This window comes from Cherax quadricarinatus, chromosome 20 (assembly GCF_038502225.1).
Source record: "Cherax quadricarinatus isolate ZL_2023a chromosome 20, ASM3850222v1, whole genome shotgun sequence".
NCBI lineage: Eukaryota > Metazoa > Arthropoda > Malacostraca > Decapoda > Parastacidae > Cherax > Cherax quadricarinatus.
Window position 1 is genome coordinate 7,856,880 of NC_091311.1, and position 21,806 is coordinate 7,878,685.

Genomic DNA, 21,806 nt, shown 5'->3' on the forward strand with positions numbered 1-21,806 from the left:
TCTGTTTTCTCATCAATGTTTCTGAGAGCTTTACGAATTTGTAGTCCTGAGTTCATAGATGAGGAAATATCCAAAATTTATGAAATAGGTAATGATTTAAAATACCCAAGAAATGTAATTGATAAATCTTTTAAAGTTGCTAGAAATACTTTTTACAATCCAAAAAGGGACAACCAGCCTTATTCAACTAAAAATATGTTGGTTCTCCCTTACCATGAAAACTTGGTTGATATGCCTTCTCTTCTTAAGACTTTTAATATTAAAGTTGTATTCAAAAATCTTGATACAGTAAAAAACCTTTTGATAAAGAATTCCCCCCAAAATGCTGATGGATGTGTCTATAAGATTCCTTGTAAAATTTGCGATAAAGTTTATTACGGTCAAACTGGTAAAAATCTCGAACTAAGATTAAAACAACATAAATATAGCATTAGAACTGGACAAGATTCCAATGCTCTATTTATTCATGTAAGAGATTTTAACCATCCAATTGATTTTCAAAAAGTTGAGAAAGTAGTATCAAGCAAGTCCATGGTCGACAGGAATATAATTGAATCTTGTTTCATAAAAAGCAGTTTTGACAATAATATGAATATTTCCTTTGGTTTATATAAATTAGATCCATTTATAATTAATAGAATTTGGGAAGAATATAATAATACACTGGACAAATAATTTTTAAATTTTCTTGGGTAGAATAGTTTGTGGGGTGAGTTGTGCAAAGGACCTATCCAAGTTGGGTCGGCGCGCGTCAGGTGTTTAAAACCGTTGTGGGATCTGATAGTGAGGTGCTGGCCAGACCCCTTATATAGCTTCCTTGTATGCTTTACTTTCATAGCTCCTTGATAATGTGAGTAGTCACGAAAGCGCTTGGAATTTCTCTATTTTTTCAGAGTGGTTGTTTTGCATATATATATATATATATATATATATATATATATATATATATATATATATATATATATATATATATATATATATATATATATATATATATATATATTTAATGTGTACTCACCTATTTGTACTCACCTATTTGTGGTTGCAGGGGTCGAGTCACAGCTCCTGGCCCCGCCTCTTCGCTGATTGCTACTAGGTCCTCTCTCTCCCTGCCCCAGGAGCTCTATCATACCTCGCCTTAAAACTATGTATGGTTCCTGCCTCCACCACATCACTTTCTAGGCTATTCCATGGCCTGACTACTCTATGACTGAAGAAATACTTCCTAACATCCCTTTGATTCATCTGAGTCTTCAACTTCCAATTGTGACCTCTTGTGTCTGTGTCCCATCTCTGGAACATCCCGTCTTTGTCCACCTCGTCTATTCCGCGCAGTATTTTATATGTCGTTATCATGTCTCTCCTGACCCTCCTGGCCTCCAGTGTCGTCAGGCCGATTTCCCTCAACCTTTCTTCATAGGACAATCCCCGTAGCTCTGGGACTAGTCTTGTTGCAAACCTTTGCACTTTCTCTAATTTCTTGACGTGCTTGACTAGGTGTGGATTCCAAACTGGTGCTGCATACTCCAGTATGGGCCTGACGTAGATGGTGTACAGAGTCTTAAACGAATCCTTACTGAGGTATCGGAACGCTATCCGTAGGTTTGCCAGGCGTCCGTATGCTGCAGCAGTTATCTGATTGATGTGCGCCTCAGGAGATATGCTCGGTGTTATACTCACCCCTAGATCTTTTTCCTTGAGTGAGGTTTGCAGTCTTTGGCCATCTAAACTATATTGTGTCTGCAGTCTTCTTTGCCCTTCCCCAATCTTCATGACTTTGCATTTGGCTGGGTTAAATTCAAGGAGCCAGTTGCTGGACCAGGCTTGTAGCCTGTCCAGGTCTCTTTGTAGTCCTGCCTGATGTGTGTGTGTGTGTGTGTGTGTGTGTGTGTGTGTGTGTGTGTGTGTGTGTGTGTGTGTGTGTGTGTGTGTGTGTGTGTGTGTGTGTGTGTGTATGTGTGTATGTGTGTGTGTGTGCGTATGTTGGGGGGCTAACGTACCTGTAAAAGTTGTGTCTGCTATGTTGTTTCTTTTTATAACTTCGTTGATGTAGATGTCAATAAAGTCTCTCAGATTATCTGGGTCGAAAGTCTCCTTGTGCTCCTCCACAGTTTTCTGTTGATAGACATGTCCAAACACAACACTTCTTCAGTTATCTTAAACTAATTTTTAAATAGTTGGATAATTTGCCAAAGATATATTGCCATAGGTTAATTAAGATGGTACATAAGCATAGAGAGGAAAAAGTTGAGGAAATACTCCAAGAAGAGATGGAGAAAGATCTTGAAGAATTATTTTTATGAAGGTGGCATGCTTATTTATCCTATGTATTTATATATGAGATTTTTTTGGTAGGTGGGGAGGATAGGGGTAGGAAGGCGCTCTCAGAGAGTGAGGAAGGTGATACTTCTGGGAAACTACTTAGCACGACTGAAATCTCGGAATAGGTAAGTACAGTGCCAGCATTCAAATGAGAGGTGTAGAATTTGCTGCTCGGAGGGTTATTTGTACTGAGATTAGATATTATATATATATATATATATATATATATATATATATATATATATATATATATATATATATATATATATATATATACATGTATATAACCGCAGACAGGCGATGTTAAAAATGCAAGACAAGCCATGTGGATGTGGGGGGAGAGGAGTGGAAATCTTAAGCTCAAGTACTTTCACACTTCTCAGTGCGTCATCAGGAGCTGTGCAATGTTGGAAGGGAGCAACAGGAAAAAATGAGGGAAAGTTTTTCAGAGTATGGTAACGTGGTGGCACCTACGAGGATCAATCTCTGAGTGTGGGAGAGGAGGCTCGATCGAATGCCAACCACCACCGGTCCCCCCACACCCCACCCCAGATGGGGTCAGGTGCTGTAGGCCCCACAGTTGGCAGAGAGCATAAGATAGAATAACTAGGAGTTAGTTAATAGCCAGCCCTAAGCTTCTAACCTCTGAGAACAGGTCATTTCACATAAGTTACATTACAATAGTGGATCATCCATATACAGAATGTAACTATTGTGTACAATCTTCTAACTATTGAAACAGAAGAAATAAATGCTCTCATTTTTGTCAGCAGGTAATACCTGCTATCCCGAAACTTACTTGAATATACAGAAAATACTCTCAGCGTGAATATGTCTGTGTGATCTCTCTTATTCAGGCTTTTCTTATAATAACTAGGAGTAGTTTGAGGTAATCAGTCCATGATTTTTTCAAGATTGATGGACTGATTATATTGACTCAAGGCTGTGTGACTGATTACCTCAAACTTCTCCTGTTCTTCACCAATCTCCTTTGTATCGACTGATAAAGCCACTGTGAGGCGAAACGTTTCCTCGTTAAATATACCCAAGTGTTGCACATATGTCTAATTGATCAACCTTACGATACCTAGTAGCTGGGCAGGTTATACATTGTGTCACCTGTCACGGCAGAACTAACCTGTTATATAACAATGTCGCCATTGCAGGATGTTATATATTATATCGACGTTCACGACTGGTATATCATGATGTTCAGTTTGCAGACTCTGATCGAACATAACCGAAACATCATGAAACACTCTGGTATAATGAGCAATCCTGCACTTTTGTATATCATTGTTGTTTGAGGCTGTGCATAACAGATTCCCCTAAATAGCTATCGAGTTTGTGCAACCCATAATTTGAGTTGTATATGTCATTCCTATCATGTTTCAAGAGAGAGGACTCAATTATGTTTCTTTCCATGATGGAACTGTTGGATACAATTATTTGGGAAGCAGCCCACCCCAGTGACTGCAAGAGATGACATGGTTAAAGATCGCATTCGACACCTGGCCTGTCCTGATTGAGCACTGGTGTTGAGATAATCTGGTTTCTAGAGGTTTACCTGTCTGACCAACGTATGAGAGTGGGTAAATGGTGTATGAGACCTTTTAAACACCACCCACATTTTTAGGCATACCAAATTATCCTTTTATTTCATTACTTAGAAGATTGTACACAATACCTACATTCTAAATGTGGATGATCTACTATTGTAATGTAATTTATTACATCACATGACCTGTTTTCAGCAGTTAGAAGCTAAGGGCTGGCTAGTAACTATCTCCTAGTTCATAATAATACTGGAATGTCACAGCTGCTCTGAATTATGTGTGGATTGATAAGATAGTCATGCGAGGAAAATACTGATTTTGAGGTAAGTGGATATGCCTCTCGTGTTAGATGTTTAAAGATTAGAGTGAACAAAATACTAAAAATAATTTTTTTTAGTCAAAACTATACTATTTTTATCTCGTGTTCCTAAACATCTTAACATGTCAGCCTTATAATTTGTCTTTATATTTACGTTTTTTAACTTTATACTCCAGTCTTATAGACTAGAATGAAGACTCACAGTACTCTGTACTGTGATTCGGTCTACCTATCACCAAGTATACTTTGTAATACAGACTGTACAATCACCCAATGCACTGGGTGAAATTTAAGTTTTAATATTTTGGCCATAAATTGTTGAATATAAAATAATCTTCGACATAAGTTCAGCGAATACATAATATTCTGTTTGCTATCCATTAAGTGATTTATGGGCAACTAAGCAAATATTCTTTTTAAGTTCTTACATGCACAATGTAAAATATATTCAAAGAAACAAATAAAACACAGACTCTTATAAAATTGAAGACACGTTGGTTGCTGCGTAGATAAAGTTTGAAGGAAGAGGACTCGGGCAGGATATGTCGTAGACCTGGCAGAATGGATACGATGCCTCGTGATAACTGTGGAGCAGTGAGAGATGTTAGTGACTCGTCACGTTATGGAACAAGACAAATTTCTGCAGCATTATTTTGTTTCAAGCTTGTAACATTTGTTGAAAGCCAAGTGATCAACTAAAGCTCATTCTTCAAGTGAGTTGTGTCTTGCAAATTGTCTTGCAACTTGTACCTTGGAACTTGTAGTCACCTCGAGCCTTATATCTCGTGACTCGTGACTTGTATCTCGTGACTCGTGACTTGTGTCTCGTGATTTTTGTGTTTTTATATAACAGAGACACTCTCATATATATACTATGTAAATATTTATTTTTTATCATAAACATTATTTTTCACAGTAGGTAAACTGAAAATAGTGTTTTATAGTAATGTTTGTTTTAAATACACTTGAGGAGGGGTGGGCTTAAATAGCAACGATCCTCTTGCCGAATAAGGCAAGAGGAAATTTGTGTACGCAATAATTTCGCAAAAATCATTCTGAATCTAACGAAAAAATATACTTCATTGTGTTTGTTTATTACTAAATATATTGTACATAGGTTTATAAAACTTATGTATAATATATTTAACTGGATTAAGCTAAAATAAATTGTGTAACATAAAACCTGTTCCTCTCTGAGATATATATATATATATATATATATATATATATATATATATATATATATATATATATATATATATATATAAATATATATATATTTGTAGATGAATGGTTCAGAGAACCGACATGTTGATAAATTGGACACATGTGCAACTCTTGGGTATCTTTATTGAGGAAACATTTCGCCACACAGTGGCCTATGACTGCTGCACCTCTCCTACCAACGGTTTATAAGCTCCTTCTCCGCACGTATGCCGTATTCTATTCAAGATTGATGGACTGACCACATTGACTCAAGGTTGAGGGACTGATTACCTCATTCTACTCCTGTTCTTCAAGATTCTCCTTTGTATGGACTGATGAAGCCACTGTGTGGCGAAACGTTTCCTCAAAGATACCCAAGAGTTGCACATGTGTCTAATTTATCAACATGTCGGTTCTCTGAACCATTCATCTACAAACCTGTCAGACACTGCAACTTCTTGGGATCTTAATACTAGGGAATTCTTCGCTTGCCTAATTCTTGGGCACGACCTACTTCCACATTGAACAAATGTGACACCGCCTATGACTGCTGCACCTCTCCTGCCAACGGTTTATAAGCTCCTCCACACGTATGCCGTATTCTATTCAAGATTGATGGACTGACCACATCGACTCAAGGTTGAGGGACTGATTACCTCATTCTACTCCTGTTCTTCAAGATTCTCCTTTGTATGGACTGATGAAGCCACTGTGTGGCGAAACGTTTCCTCAATAAAGATACCCAAGAGTTGCACATGTGTCTAATTTATCAACATGTCGGTTCTCTGAACCATTCATCTACAAATATATATATATATATATATATATATATATATATATATATATATATATATATATATATATATATATATATATACATATATATATATATATATATATATATATATATATATATATATATATATATATATATATATATATATATATATATATATATATATATATATATATATTATTGTGACCACGAACGAGTGGAATTTATCAATAACAGCACTGCACTAGCCAAGGACTCGAACCCATGCTGCTTTGGCCTGCCTCATGATGGGCGAAAACACATGACGTCCTAATCCACTGGAACATATGATCCTTAAGAGTAGCGCATCCAGCGGAACTGGATGTTGTACTCGCTACCCAAGGACACACGATGGTGTAGATGACTCGAGGCTAATTTCATTCTAGGGCTCGAGTCCTTGGCTAGTGCAGTGTTGTTATTAATCAATACCACTCGTTCGTGGTTACAATAATATAAAATACTGCTCGTTGAACTAGTACACCAAACAGGGACTAGAATGAAATTATCCTCGAGTCATCCACACCATCGTGTGTCCTTGGGTAGTGAGTACAACATCCAGTGCCGCTGGATGCGCTTCTCTTAAATCGTATGGTCCAGTGGATTAGGGCGTCATGTGTTTTCGCCCACCATGAGGCAGCAATATATATATACATATATATATATATATATATATATATATATATATATATATATATATATATATATATATATATATATATATATATATATATATATATATATATATCTGGCACCTCTGCCAGAGAGAGGCTGTGGGCATCCTGCTCTGTGTTTTTGGCACAATATCGTCTAATCAAGAACTCCTACCAGGATTATTATCAACAGGCTGGTGTGTGAACATCTGCTGCTGGTGTTGGAAAGGGCCAGAAGACTCTGCGTTTCGTCTCTTCCTTCAGAATCAAGAAAAGTGTTGTGTATGTGAATTCAGTGAGGGAACATAACGGTCACCATGGGTAGGTGAGGTCAGTGAGGGAAGGCCTAATGGAGGAGGAGGAGGAGGAGGCGGATGTTGAGGGTTAAGACTGTGTCTCCCCCCCTTCCCCAAACAGGCGCGCATACACCATGTGCTCGTGTTACAACAATGGAGTGTTTGTTCACCGTGTGTATAGTGTATAAAGTGTATAGTGTATAGTGCGTAGTATGAGCATGGTATGCGCATAGCACGTGTAGTGTATAGCGGCGTGTCGTTTATAGTGGGGGCTGTGCACAGAGCATAGTGGTGTATAGTAACAGGTGCACAGACCATAGTGGCGTATAGTAACAGGTGCACAGAGCATTGTGTTGTATAGTGACTTGTCCTGGGAGGGAGTGAGTGCCCTACTCCGCCTCATCACACATCTTCCACTCCTCCCTTTCCTCCACCGCCCACCACAATGGGGGGAGACCCCTCGCCTCCCCCTACCACCACCATGAACTACATGCGGTATGTGCCATGCTCCATTTTCCCTTCAGCCTGGGCTTACCACACAGTTTGAGGCATGGCAGATGATGAAGCCAGCCAGCCACAAAGCCAGGGAAACAGTGCACCCAACAATGAAAGAAGAGGCACATGTCAGGTATGCGGAGAGTTTCGAGCACGCAACAGGGATGGTCGCATTCGTGCACACAATGGGTGTGCAGGATCACATATGCCCCGAGCAGAGAGCAGCCCACAGCCTCCACAGGCAGATGACAATTCCAATGGCAACCTCCTCACTTGTGATAACCTTCTGTTGGCATTCAAATCCACTGCTAACAGTACCCTATCCCACATCCCTAAAGCGGCTCGCCCATATGCAGCAGGGAAATTCACAGACCTTCTCAAGCAGGTGAATGGAGGTTCCACCAACTTAGAAGCCCGAGGCACCATCCAAGCATGGCGCAACCTGCTCCTGTTCGGCAATGTCTGTCTTGCAGTTCCTGAGAGACGAGGCAAACTGCTAACCACGTCAGTTATCAAGGCAGTGCGCAACTACCCAAGAACGGATAATTGTGTCCCTCTGCCCCACCATCGCAGGAATCACAAAGGTAGACCCAAGAAAAGTCCCACTGAAAACGAGAAAATTTGCGCACAGGTTAGCAAAAAAATTGAAGAAGGTAACACAGTGGGAGCAATCCGAATAATTACAAGTGACGACACTGTAGCCCCCAAAGATGAGACCACAGCCCAAGCACTAAGAGACAAGCATCCAACCAGGGACACCATAGCCATCAACAACAACCCTGAGGAAGACCCCATCACTGAACAACTAATTTTGCATGAATCGGAAGTCTATAAGGCGATTGTGTCATTTCCTGCAGGATCTGCAGAAGGGTACACGGGAATTCGACCTCAGCACCTCAAGGAGATGGTAAATCCAGTACTCGGTGCATCTGCATCACTTCTTCTCACCGAGTTAACAACTTTCGTCAACAACTGCCTGGCTGGGCGAATCCCAGAAGAAATTAAACCTTTCTTTTTTGGAGCCTCACTGTGTGCCTTGAAGAAGAAGGATGGGGGAATCAGACCCATTGCGGTTGGAAACACTCTTCGCCATCTCGTTGCCAAAGCAGCAGTAAGAAACATTCGCCTAGTAGCTGCCAGTTTACTCCAGCCACACCAACTGGGCTTTGGGGTCCCTTAAGGCAGTGAAGCTGCAGCTCATGCGGCAAGGGCCTACATCAGGGACCTACCAGAAGACAAGGCCATAGTCAAACTTGATTTTAGAAATGCCTTTAATATGGTAAAGAGAGATGCTGTCTTGCTAGCTGTTCGGGATCGCTTCCCCAGTCTTTTTCCGTTCATTTCAGCCGGCTACAGCAAACCCTCAATTCTTTTGTTTGGAGAACATGAAATTCTCTCATCAGAAGGTGTTCAGCAGGGTGACCCACTCGCTCCACTTCTCTTCTGCTTGGCAGTAAGAGAACTAACTTCCAGCCTATGCAGCGAGCTCAACATCTGGTACCTGGATGATGGCGCTCTGGCAGGTACTGAAGAGTCCCTGGTAGGGGACCTACAACTGGTGAAAACACAGGGAGAAGACTTGGGACTCATCCTCAATCCCTCCAAGTGTGAAATCATCACAGCAAACCAGGAAATAATCAATGCTGTGCGAAGAATTCTCCCAGAAGTCTCTACTACCACTCTGTCCAACAGTTCCCTCCTGGGAGCACCGCTGGGTCACCAGGCCATCGACACAGTCCTCAAGGACAAATTGAATGACCTGATGAGAATGGAGGAGAGAATAAGCAATCTTGATGCCCATGATGCTCTGTATCTCCTCACAAGGTGCCTTACTATTCCAAGACTCACTTACTTCCTCAGGTGTGCACCCTCTTTTGACAACCCAACACTTGACGAATATGGAAATAAATGGTATAAAATACCGACACCCACACAGTGGGCTTTTTCAAGTCACACACGGATCTACCTGGGGTTGGAAGGTACGAGAGTATTTATAGTCATGTTCAGAATGTTGAGGTCAGGTGGAGAATGCTGCATCTGATGATCTACCGGGTGGGGTTATAGAGTCTTGGGTAGCTTGGCAGGGGTATTGGACAAGTTGTAGACCTTCTGCAGTGTTCTATGTTCTTATGTGGGATAGCGATGAAGAAGTTTCTTGGCGAGTGGTTCAGCTATGTTATAGAAGCCATTGTTCTGGTTGAAATTGTTGGTTATAGAGATAAGCGTATATTCCAGGATTCTTCTGTATTGAATGTTGTCTTCGTTGGCTATAAGTCTTGAGTTTCTGTAGTTAATTAAATGGTTGTGTGAATTGCGATGTTGTACACAGGCATTCCTTGTATCGTCAGTCCTGCTTGCATATTGGTGTTCTGAAATGCGTGTTTGGAGGTCTCTTGATGTTTCGCCCACATATAAATTGTTGCAGTCATTACAAGGGATTATGTATACCCCTGCAGAGGATGGAGGCTTGTCCTGTCTACTACTGGTGATGTCCTATTTGGTCGTGGTTGTGGAGGTAGATACTTGGAATGATGTTTTGGCAAAGATGTTGGAAACATGTTTGGCAATGGAGTTGTTGGGGAGGGCTATGTATCTCTTCTCGGCAGTGTCTTCTCTGGGTGTGTTGAAGATGTTTAATGCCCGTCGTCTGCAGTCTCTGATGAAGTGACGAGGATAGTGGAGTTTAGAAAATACTTGTTCAATTATAGTGCATTCTTCCTCAAGGAACTCATTGCTGCAGATTCTGAGTGCACGTAGGAAGAAGCCTATAATCACACCACGTGGTGTGATTATATATATATATATATATATATATATATATATATATATATATATATATATATATATATATATATATATATATATATATATATATATATATATATATATTGCCCACCTGTCCTCACTTTGAAAGAGGTCGAGGTACAATAATTTAATTACTTTTTTTAATACTTCTTTTCTTAGTGAGACAAGAATGACAAGTAAAATTTAAAAGGCCTTTTAATGTATTATTATTATTATTACTATTATTATTATTATTATTAGTAGTAGTATTATTATTATTATACAGTAGTATTATTATACAGCTTTTAATGTCACAGTGTTTGCTAGAAACACATCAATTATAAGTCATTTGTGTTTCTCTCATATCTTATGAGTGCAAGAATATATACACAAAATTATACACATGACCTTAAGGTACCATTACCATTCATACTTGGAAAGTTATGTAAGTTAACCTCACTGGGTTCTTCAGACCGCCTGTGAGAAGACTAAATAATTTAACACGGGATATAAAACACACATCTGTCCCCTTCGAGCACCTTCTATCGTATTCTCAAAGGAATAGGGATCGGTAACAACAAGAGTATCTCAAAGAAATGCACCTTGGGCCGAAGGCCAGATGTTACTGCTTGCTGTGTGGAGGGGCAACTTGATATTAAGTAGGGCACGTGTTGTTACACTTATAATCAGCACACAGAAGAGAGGAGCTTACGACGTTGTTTCCGTCCGACTTGGACCATTTACAAAGTCCAAAGCAGGGGACAAGTCGTTACTTTAAAGCAGGGGTCAAATTACCGCCCAATAAGCCTAACCTCAATTGTAGGCAAATTACTAGAGTCAATTATAGCTGAGATTATAAGAAGCCATCTGGATCAGCATAATCTGATTAATGACACTCAACATGGATTCACGAGAGGCCGTTCTTGTCTAACTAATTTACTAACTCTCTTCATTAAAGATTTTGAGGCTGTTGATCAAGACAAAGAATTTGATATTGTTTATTTATATTTTAGTAAGGCTTTTGATAGAGTACCGCACCAAAGACTGTTAAAGAAAGTTGCAGCTCATGGCAATGAGGGAAAAGTTCTGTCATGGATAGAGTCATGGCTCACAGACAGGAAGCAGTGTCCATAAATGGGGGTAAATCCGAGTGGGGATCTGTAACAAGTGGCTTTCCACAGAGATCAGTCTTAGGCCCGTTGTTGTTTATAATATATATCAATGATCCTGATGAGGGTATTACTAGTGATATGAGCAAATTTGCCGATGACACAAAGATAGGTAGGATAATTGATTCAAACGTTGATGTCAGGGAACGTCAGGAGGATTTAGACAAACTCAATAACTGGTCAGAAGAGTGGCAGATGCGTTCAATGTAGATAAGTGCAAGGTTCTGAAGCTCGGGAGTGTCCACAACCCTAGCTCTTATAAGCTAAATAATGTAGAACTTAGCCATACAGATTGCGAAAAGGACTTGGGGGTTATGATAAGCAGCAACCTTAAACCAAGACAGCAATGCCTAAGCGTACGTAATATGGCAAACAGATTACTGGGATTTATATCAAGAAGTGTAAGCAACATAAGTTCAGCGGTTATATTACACCTTTATACATCATTAGTAAGGCCTCACCTAGATTATGCAGCTCAGTTCTGGTCTCCAGATTTCAGAATGGACATAAATTTGTTAGAAAACATTCAGCATAGAATCACTTAATTAATACATAGCATTAGAAATCTTCCTTATGAAGAAAGATTGAAGACCCTTAAATTACAGTCACTTGTTAGACGAAGAATGAGGGGAGACATGATCGAAGTGTATAAGTGGAAGATGATTATTAATAAAGGGGACATTAATAAGGTCTTGAGGATATCTCTCCAAGAGAGAACCCGCAGTAATGGTTTGGAAATAGGGTAGTTGATGAGTGGAACAGTCTACCTAGTTGGGTTATTGAGGCTAAAACCTTGGGTAGTTTCAAATTTAGGTAGGATAAATACATGAGTGAAAGGGGTTGTATTTGAGTAGGACCTGCATATGAGAGTGGATCGAGTTATCAGAGCTTATTTCTTGGGTGGCATTGAAAATTGGGTTGGGTAAATGTTTTATAATATTGTCCTCATCGCCTCCGAGCCGTGTGGACGAGCTGCGCAGACGCTCCTGTTTGTGTTTGTTTTGCGCAGTTTACCTGATTGAGCTGCCCCTAGCGTTGGTTGGTGGAAACTTTATTTTCTCCAACATGGCGCTGAATAGCAGAAGAAGAGTCAACACTGTCTGCATTGAGATGATCCGTGGTGCTGTCACAGGATCCAACATGGATTTATTATTACCAGCGATCATTCGCGATACCTATGGTATAGCAAATGAGGAGATATGTGGTGTCGCATTAAATGGAATGACAAGAATCTTCGTTAAAATGACGTCTGCACAAGTCTACGAGGCAGTGGTCGACAAGTATCAGGAGACCATCATACCGGTTAATACAGCTGTGTCGGTGAGACTTCATGATGTATCTCGACATTACACCTGGGTGAAAATCAGGAATGTGCCTTTTGAGGCGACTGATTTTGATATTACCAGTGAACTGCGTACTTATGGGACGGTTCACGTAGCCACAGCAGGGAGATGGGCAACTGGACCGTATGCAGGTGCGCTGGAAGGCGCGTATACAGTTAAAATGACTCTTCGACACCCTATTCCTTCATATATTGTGTTGAAAGAATTAAGGACTCAAGTCTATGTAACGTATGCGGGGCAACAACGTACGTGTCGGCTATGTGGGTCATATGACCACATCGCGGCGCAGTGTGGGAAACGAAGTGGGTACCCGGCACAACAGCAACGGCAACAGCAGCAACAGCAGCCAGTGGACGAGGTTGGCGATGAGCGAGAACAGTCTCTTGCTACACCGCCCCAACAACGGTTGTCATGGAGTGAGGAGGTGGACAAAGAAAAGGAGCTCGAATCGCCAATTGTAACGCTTCAAGGAGAATCTCAGTCATTGGACATACATAAGGTTTTTGAGGAGAGACTACCTAATATGGGTGAAGAAGTGGCGGCGTCTTTGGTAAAGGCGTTGGATGACTTGTTAGAGGAATCGGTCCTAGATCAGGTGGAAGACCCAGGCTTAGTTCTGGGGAAGGCTGTGAATGATGGTATGGCAGAAGATGACGGTTTGTCGACGAGAGAGTCTAAAGGATTGAAGGTGCATGCAGTAGAGGTGGAGGTGCATCAGGACGGTGCTTCAGATGTCAAAATGCAGGTGGAAGGCGGGACACGAAAGAGGACTGCAGCATCATCGGATTCTGATGATGTGCTCACTCCTGCCCAACGCCCTGGGAAAAAGTCTTGGGTGGAGGTACAGAAGAGAGGGAATGGTGAACCCAGGGATCAAGGGATTGCAAAGGTGATTCCCAACAAAGGGGGGAGGGACAGAGGTGTTGCAAAACGAACTGGGGTAAAGTCAATGCCGGGTACAAAAGGAAAACCCATTTGTTGAATTCAAGTGTTTTACTATAAATATTAACGGGTTGAGAGCTGAGAGGAAGCTTAAGTGGTTTAATGAGTATTTGGTGCGACTTGGTGTGGATGTGGTATTCTTACAGGAACATAATTTTAGGCCTGGTTATGAGTTGGATATGAGTGGTTATAATGTGTACATGGAACATGCGACACGTTTGAAAGGTGGGGCTGCCATTTTGGTAAAGGAAACTAGCCCGTTTATAGTAAGGCGTAGTGAAGGGGGGGAGGGGAGGGTAATTAGAGTGGATGGAACTTGGGGTAGGGTTCCCATTAGTTTAGTATGTGTATATGGTCCGGCTGAGGGTGACGTGAGTATTAAAACTAAATTTGTTCGGGACGTGCTGGTCTATTTTTTACGTGGTTTACCGAATGTTGCAATAATAGGCGGAGATTGGAATTGCGTGATACGTCGTAAAGATGTGGAGCCCAGAGGTGCGGGGTGTTGTTTGGGTATATTGGGGGATATATTGACCGGGGTGGGGTTAAAGGATGTGTGTGGGGGGGGGAGGGATGGTAGAGCATACCTTCATTAAACGAGGTTATGCGGCGAGGTTGGACCGAATGTACGTGCCTTGTGCGGTTACTGTGCGGAGGGTGGATGTGATAGATGTGGTTTTTTCGGATCATAGAGGAGTGGTAATAGATGTGGATATTGAGGGTGTGCCTCGGAGGGGTCCATCATTTTGGAAATTGAATGTAAAGTTATTAAAGGAAGAGGATAGTCTTTTGTCTTTTGGACATATGTGGGATCGTTTAGTGGTAGAAGCACCAGGGGATGTTGCCATGGTTAATTGGTGGGAAACAATAGCTAAAAAACGTATTAAGGAATATTATATTAATCGAGGGAAGAGATATAATCAGTTACAATACGGTTTTCAAAAATATTTAGAGGGGCAGTTGCGCGACTGTTATGCACAAATTAATGCTAATTATCCTGTTATTGAAATTGAAAGTTTGAAGGAAAATATCCGGAATTTACAAAATGAGAGGTTTGATGGGGAAAGGCTTAAGGGCGGGATTGAGGAGGTTTTGTGGGGAGATCGGCCGTCGGCGTGTGTGTTGCGGAGTCAACACACACGTCGCAAGGCAATGGAGTTAATGGGGTTGAATGTTCATGTAGGTATGCAAGGGTATAAAGTGGACCAGGTGTTGACGACGACTGAGGGTATGAGTGGGTATATTGATGCTTGGGTTAAGTTGAAAGCACAAAGTGTGGGAATAAGTGAAATAGCATTACAGTCAATTGGAAGGTTTGTGCAGTGTGAGTTGACAGAGCATGATCGATTCGTTTTGGAAGGGCCGATAACGGAGTGCGAGACATGGGAAGCTTTATCCGGGGCGCAATCAGGTAAGGCACCAGGAATTGATGGGTTGCCCAGTGACTTTTATCTCCAAAATTGGAGCGTTTTAAAAGAATTTTTGGTAAGATTATTCAATATCCTTAAGCGGGATCGGGTTTTAGGGGCACAGCAGCGGATGGCTGTGGTCGTTTTAGTGCCTAAAGGTGAGCCATTAACAGTTAAAGACTATCGTGCTATTTCGTTATTGTGTGGTGATTATAAGATTTTTGCAAGAATTTTAGCTAACAGAATAAAAAAGGTCCTGGGTAAAGTGATCGATAAGGGACAATATGGGGTGCCGGGAAGGTCTATGTATGACGGGCATGGTTTGATTAGAAGTTTTATTGAAGAAAGAGTAAAATTGGGAGTGGGGGGGAGGGGGTGTTGGCTATAGATTGGGAGGCGGCATATGATAGTGTAGAAAGGGAAGCGTTATGGAAGATTATGAGATGGCAAGGGTTTGGAGAGGAAATTATATCATGGGCCAAATTAATGTATCAAGATGCATCCTTGCGGGTGCAGGTAAATGGAAGGTTAGGAGAACAAATTCAGATGAGCAGGGGTCTACGTCAAGGTTGTCCCCTTTCACAAATATTTTTTGCATGTTTACAGGATCCCTTTTATAGAGGAATTAGGGTCTTATTGGCAGCAAATGGGGTTGGTGACGAAAGGGGTGGGGGGGCTGGCATTGTTGGATATGTTGATGACACAACGATTTTAGTAAGTGGTAACAGGGATTTGCCTCGGGTGGAAAAGTTAGTAAATGTTTTTGAAAAGGCTTCTGGCATGTCAATTAATAAGGAGAAAACGAAGTATATGGATCTTGGGGATAGGTTAAATGAGGAATTTGAAGTAGTTGAAAGGTGGAAAAAGGTGGACCAATTACTGATATGTGGGATCGTTTATGTAAGTGATATCAAGTTAGCACAACAAATAAATTCAGTGCGTATTGTAGATGGTGTACTGAAGCGCCTTAGTGGTTTACGAGCTGCACACTTAACTTTGCATCAAAGAGTAATTACAACGAATGTCCTATTATATAGTAAACTTTGGCATGTAGCAGCAATATATCCGATACTTCGTAGTGAGATACAAAGGTTACAAAAGCGCGTTTTTAGATTCATTTGGGGTACTGGAAGCGAATGGTTAGGTAGAGCGGTTGTCACACTCCCGGTTGGCCGAGGAGGGCTGGGTCTTATAGCTGTTGAAAAGAGGATTATGAGTGTGTATTTGAAACGTAGTTATAAGCGGGAGGGGGGGGCGAGGGAAGGCGGACTTCATAAGATACGTCAGGATATGCAACGGTGGTGGGAGGGTAGGGAGTTCATAATAGGTGAGGCAATGTTACGGGTCATCATAAACATGAGCGATCCTTCACGTATTAAATTGGGAAACCTTGATGGGGTGGAAGGTAAGGCAGTGGTAGCAGTGGTAGAAGGGGTTTATCCGATGTATGACTGGCGTAATATCTGGGGGCGTTTGAACAAATTACGTTTAAAACCTAAAGTACGAGAAGTAATGTATAGATTTTTACATGGGATCTTACCGTCTGGAATGGTTTTATTCCATAAGAGAATACGGGAGGATGGGATATGCAAGGCTTGTGGTGGATGGGAGACTGTTTTCCATATAGTGTATTTTTGCGAATGTATTGAACTAATAAGGGTTTGGTTGGGTAAGGTAATAAGGTTAGTGGGAGGGGGGGGTTTGCAGGTGTTGAGGGTTTTAAGCTTAGACATAGGTGGGGTGAATCAGATGGTAGAGAATGCGGTAGGGTATATAATTACAGATTATATTTATATGTCTTGGGCTATGAGAGGAGCGAACGTGTGTGAAAGAATTAATGCATTAACAGCAACTTTTTATAGGACAAAGTGTAGGAATAAGGAGGTGTATGGGGGGGAGATGGGAGAGGGATTTAAGTGAGGGTTATAGGAATTTCACTTTACGGGATTTACGGGAGTTGAAAGGCAGGTAAGGGGGATGAAATGGGCTGGTTTCCTAGAATGGGTGGTAGCATGATGAGTTTGATGAATGTTATATGAGGTATGTCCGGGGTGCAATTTTAACATTATTTGTTCAGAGTGTTTCAAGTACAATACAGTTATATTTGGAATTATCGACTTATAACTATGTATGTGTATGTGTGTATATATATGCATGTGTTGTATGTGTGTGTGTATTTGTGTATGTATGTATGTGTATGTATGTATGTGTATGTATGTATGTGTATAGGTATATATATGTGTATATATGTATATATATATATATATGTATATGTATATATATGTATATGTATGTATTGTATGTATGTTTACTTTCTTGTATATACCTTTAATGGTTTTTCTCATGAACATTTTCAATGATATTCAATACATATTTTCTATGCGCATTTATGATTTTGATACAATGTGTAAATGTCAAAATGGCTTTTTATGTTTCAGTTTAATTTACACTGTATTTTTGTAAGCACAATTGATTTGGTGCCAATAGAAGCATAGTGTGTTTTGATATATTTGAGTATTTTTTCTTTTTAATTTGTCTAGATGGTGGCAATACTATGTATGTAGTTTAAGAGTTTTACGAACCTTGAAGTTGTAAGAATTGGATGAAGTTATTCATGGTTGAGTTGACGTAATATTATAAATGACGTTGGAAGTAATTGTGTTCAATTAGACAATATACTTTATATACTTATTTATATGTATGTACATGAATGGTAAATTGAAGTCTGATTTTAAAGGTGAAGAATGGGTTTTCCTTTTTTTATTGTTCTTTTTTTTTTCTTTATGGTAATACAAGGTTGTATCATGTACACCAACAAATATGGTTAGAGGTATGAGGTAAAATTTTCGTGTTGATTAGACATTTATAATACAGATGAAATACTAGGCTTAGGTTAGGGTAAATTTATGATAATTGTGGAATGTTCTTTGATTCAAACTGCTCTTTATTATATAAATTGGGTAGAATGTTTCTACGTATGGCATTATTGAAAAATGTTGAGCTGAATCTAATTGTAGGTACGATGTGTAATGTACATGTGCACACCTGGGCGAGCAGCTGCGCGGACCGTGCAGTTCTCATGGACCTGTATGGTCGGTGTAGGTTTCGCTTGGATGTGTTCTTGACATCAGTGGTTAATTATCCTATATTTCTTTCCGTGTCCAGAGCAGAAGGAATTTAGTCTGTAACGACATAATGAAAGTATACTTGTATTTTATTATTCTAGTGTAAATTAAGAGCAAGGATGATTAATTTGAGGAAGAGTTAATATAGGTTTGCATGTTTTTACGAAAGTTAACTTATCCACATGTAGCTAGTATAGGACAATTTTAAGCTTCGGTATCTGATTTTATATGTAGGTAATAGTGGTCATATTTGTTATATTGTTATGTTATTCGTTAATGTTTCAATATCTAATGTAATGTTTTTTCAGTTATTGTTCATATATTGTCATCTTTAGGGTTTTTCCTTTTGTCTATTGTCTATTGTTGGTTTTAAATAAAATAAAAAAAAAATGTTTTATTAGTGGAATGGATTGTAAAGGACCTGCCTAATATGGGCTAACAGACCTGCTGCAGTGTTCCTCCTTTCTTATGTTCTTATGTTCAAATCGGACCGGAACGTCGTCGTAAGCTCTTCTCTTCTATGTGCGGGTTATTTGTGTAGTGTTCCAGTCACGGTATTGTGCCTTTTCGTTATTTATTAACGTGTCAGCTCGGGGTTGAACCAGAGACTGATCGTTACTCAAGTGATTAACAATACCCGCACTGTTACTCCTGGCCTATTATGTTAAGTCAAGTTACAATACACATTAATTGAACATGATTCCATTGAGTAAAATAATATGGCCCCAGATAATATTATATAGTCGGACTTCCTTACTTTAGCTAGTAATAAGGAAGTTTACAATATGATATTAAGTGATATTTCGGCCCAATGTAACTTGGAAGGTGACCAGGCGTAACAATATATGTATATGTATAAACAAAAGAGGAACAGGTTTTTTGTTGCTGAAGAAATAATATATTCATATTCAGCTTATACATGCAACACTAATGACAGGATTAAATTTTAAGGACAAGTTATTAAAAGTAAACAAGATACTATGAGCGTAGTTCTCCTGTAATTTGTGTTTGGTAAATTATAAGTATTTGCAGGTCCACGCAGAGAAGAATTACTCGTATGCAATAATAATAATAATAATAATAATAATAATAATAATAATAATAATAATAATAAAAATAATAAAAATTTCTACAAGTTCATATACATCATACACAGAAATGGCTTACAGCAATGACTTGCTATACAGAAAGCCCCTTGTTATACACACGAGTCTGAATTTGATAAAGAGGAAATGAAAACATAAGTTGCAGGCAGCTTACATCTCCAGAACTAAACAAGTCGTTGACTACTTTGACCAAGTGAAGAAGTCTGTCGTCACTCCTGCTGAATCTTTTGCCTCCCATCAGCGCCCACAGGATGTTGATAGCTGACACACCCACTACGTCCTAACAGTCACACGTAACAACATATTAGTATATATATTCACAAGCGAGTAAATGATATTTGCACATATGTGAAAGGACTATGTCACCCACAGAATACCACTCACATGGTACGTAGGTACCATGTCACCTATGGACTACCCTCGCACTGTGTGGGTGTAGGTATTGCGGAACCTATGGGCTACTACTCACCCCATGTGTCACCTATGGACAACCATACACGCTGTGTGTGAAACTACTTTGTCACCATTATGGGATTATGGGACCCAGCACATATTGATGTACATAAATAACAGTTATTCTGGAATACCTAATTATATTGAATTAATGGGGACACAGCACTAAATGGCCCTAAGGGAAGATCACTCGTAGAGACTGAGAGGCAGCTGGGTCAAGCCTGTTTTTTCTCAATATAATAGGTTATACAATAGACACATATTTAAATAAGTGGTTTATAAAGTTATATTTCTTTTTGTAAACGTAAAGGTGTGGAAATGGGAAACATTATTGTGGTAACTAAAGAACTGTGCTTGGCAACAGTCTTTTGTTTGTTTGGTGGGTGTGAGAGGAGCTTACCTAGGCCCCTCCCTATCTCTCAGTCCCCTTAGTGGCTTCAAGCAGGTAGGACCTCTGGGTCCTTCTCTTTTATTTTTTGGCCATTAGGTGTGCCCCAGAGGTGAGTTTTATACCTTAAGTTGTAGCCATCATACCCAGGGTGACTAAGGTGTGTCAAAACACTGGTTAGTCAAGAAGAAAGAAGGGCTAAATGTTCAGATGCACCATGTGGGCTGTCCTAGAAGAGCAGCTAGGGGGTGTGCAGGTTTATGTTTTGTATATGTAAGTGCTGTAATTGTATATTCTGTAAATATCTATCTATGTGATGAATGGTTTGAAAAACCGACAAGTTGAAGATTGAGACACTTATGCAACATATGGGAATCTTTATACAGGAAACGTTTCGCCACACAGTGGCTTCATCAGTCCAATACAAAGTAGAAAGGTGTAAGGAGAGGAGGAGTTTGAGGTAATCAGTCCCTCAAACTCCTCCTCTCCTTACACCTTTCTACTTTGTATTGGACTGATGAAGCCACTATGTGGCAAAACGTTTCCTGTATAAAGATTCCCATATGTTGCGTAAGTGTCTCGATCTTCAAATATCTATCTAGAATACATCCCTATTTTTTGGTAATAGAAGGAAGAGGGCTGAAGAAAGGATTTCAGAGACACTGAGGAGGATCAAACATGAAAGTATTACCCTAGACTGATAAGGCCTTTATGTAAAAGCTACCCCACACTAGAACATGTAGTGAGAACCATACTATCAAAGTAATAAGGGACAACAACTTAACATGGGAGCTTGACCGGGAGAGTTGACTGCTAAAATAACTCAAAACATCCTTTGAACTATATGTACTGGTATGGGGTAATAACAGTTGCATGTTTTTGGTAGGAGAAGATTTACCAAGGTGGTGTTAGTGGAAGTGTTGTTTTCACATATTAGTTTACAGGTTGTTTTTCTTCTAAGGTGGGAGAAAGGTTGAGTAACACATTTTTGTTGTGGTTATGGTAAGTGCTATGTGCATAGTTACATTCAACTTGTGTTATTTTATGTACCTGTGGGAAAACTTTGTCCATTGATACTGTAAGAGGGAAGCAAGTGTTTAAAGATAAAACTATGTCAGAAGTTGAGTCTTTAAATTTTTCAGACTTCGGTGAGGATAATAATTCATCAGTAAACATGCCTGGTAACAGTAACCATGAGGGATCACCTACTCCAGGTGATATGGAAATGGAGAGGATGAGACTTAAATTAGCTGTGCTAGAGGCTGAAATAAAATTAATGAAAGCTAAGGAGGAAGAACGTCAAAGGTTAGGAGGTTCAGAACAAGAGCCTGAGCAGTACTTTAACATAACTAAAGCTGCAAATTTTGTCCCTAAGTTTACAGAGTGACCCAGATAGATTTTTTTTTTTTTTTTTGAGAAGACTGTAGCA

The 21,806-nt window shown here is 39.9% G+C and overlaps 1 protein-coding gene across 6 annotated transcripts in view; it reads right to left on the reverse strand.

Moving 5' to 3' along the window:
- LOC128703296 (methyl farnesoate epoxidase) overlaps positions 1–21,806 on the reverse strand; it is a 71,074-nt gene that overhangs the window by 21,666 nt on the left and 27,602 nt on the right. For all 6 annotated transcript variants that reach the window (XM_070086874.1, XM_070086873.1, XM_070086877.1 and 3 more), the window contains 3 exons: positions 19,691–19,816; positions 4,671–4,781; positions 2,001–2,115 (listed from right to left, as the gene is read on the reverse strand). In XM_070086874.1, coding sequence (XP_069942975.1) covers positions 2,001–2,115; positions 4,671–4,781; positions 19,691–19,816 — 352 coding nt within the window. The remainder of the gene's footprint in view (positions 1–2,000; positions 2,116–4,670; positions 4,782–19,690; positions 19,817–21,806) is intronic.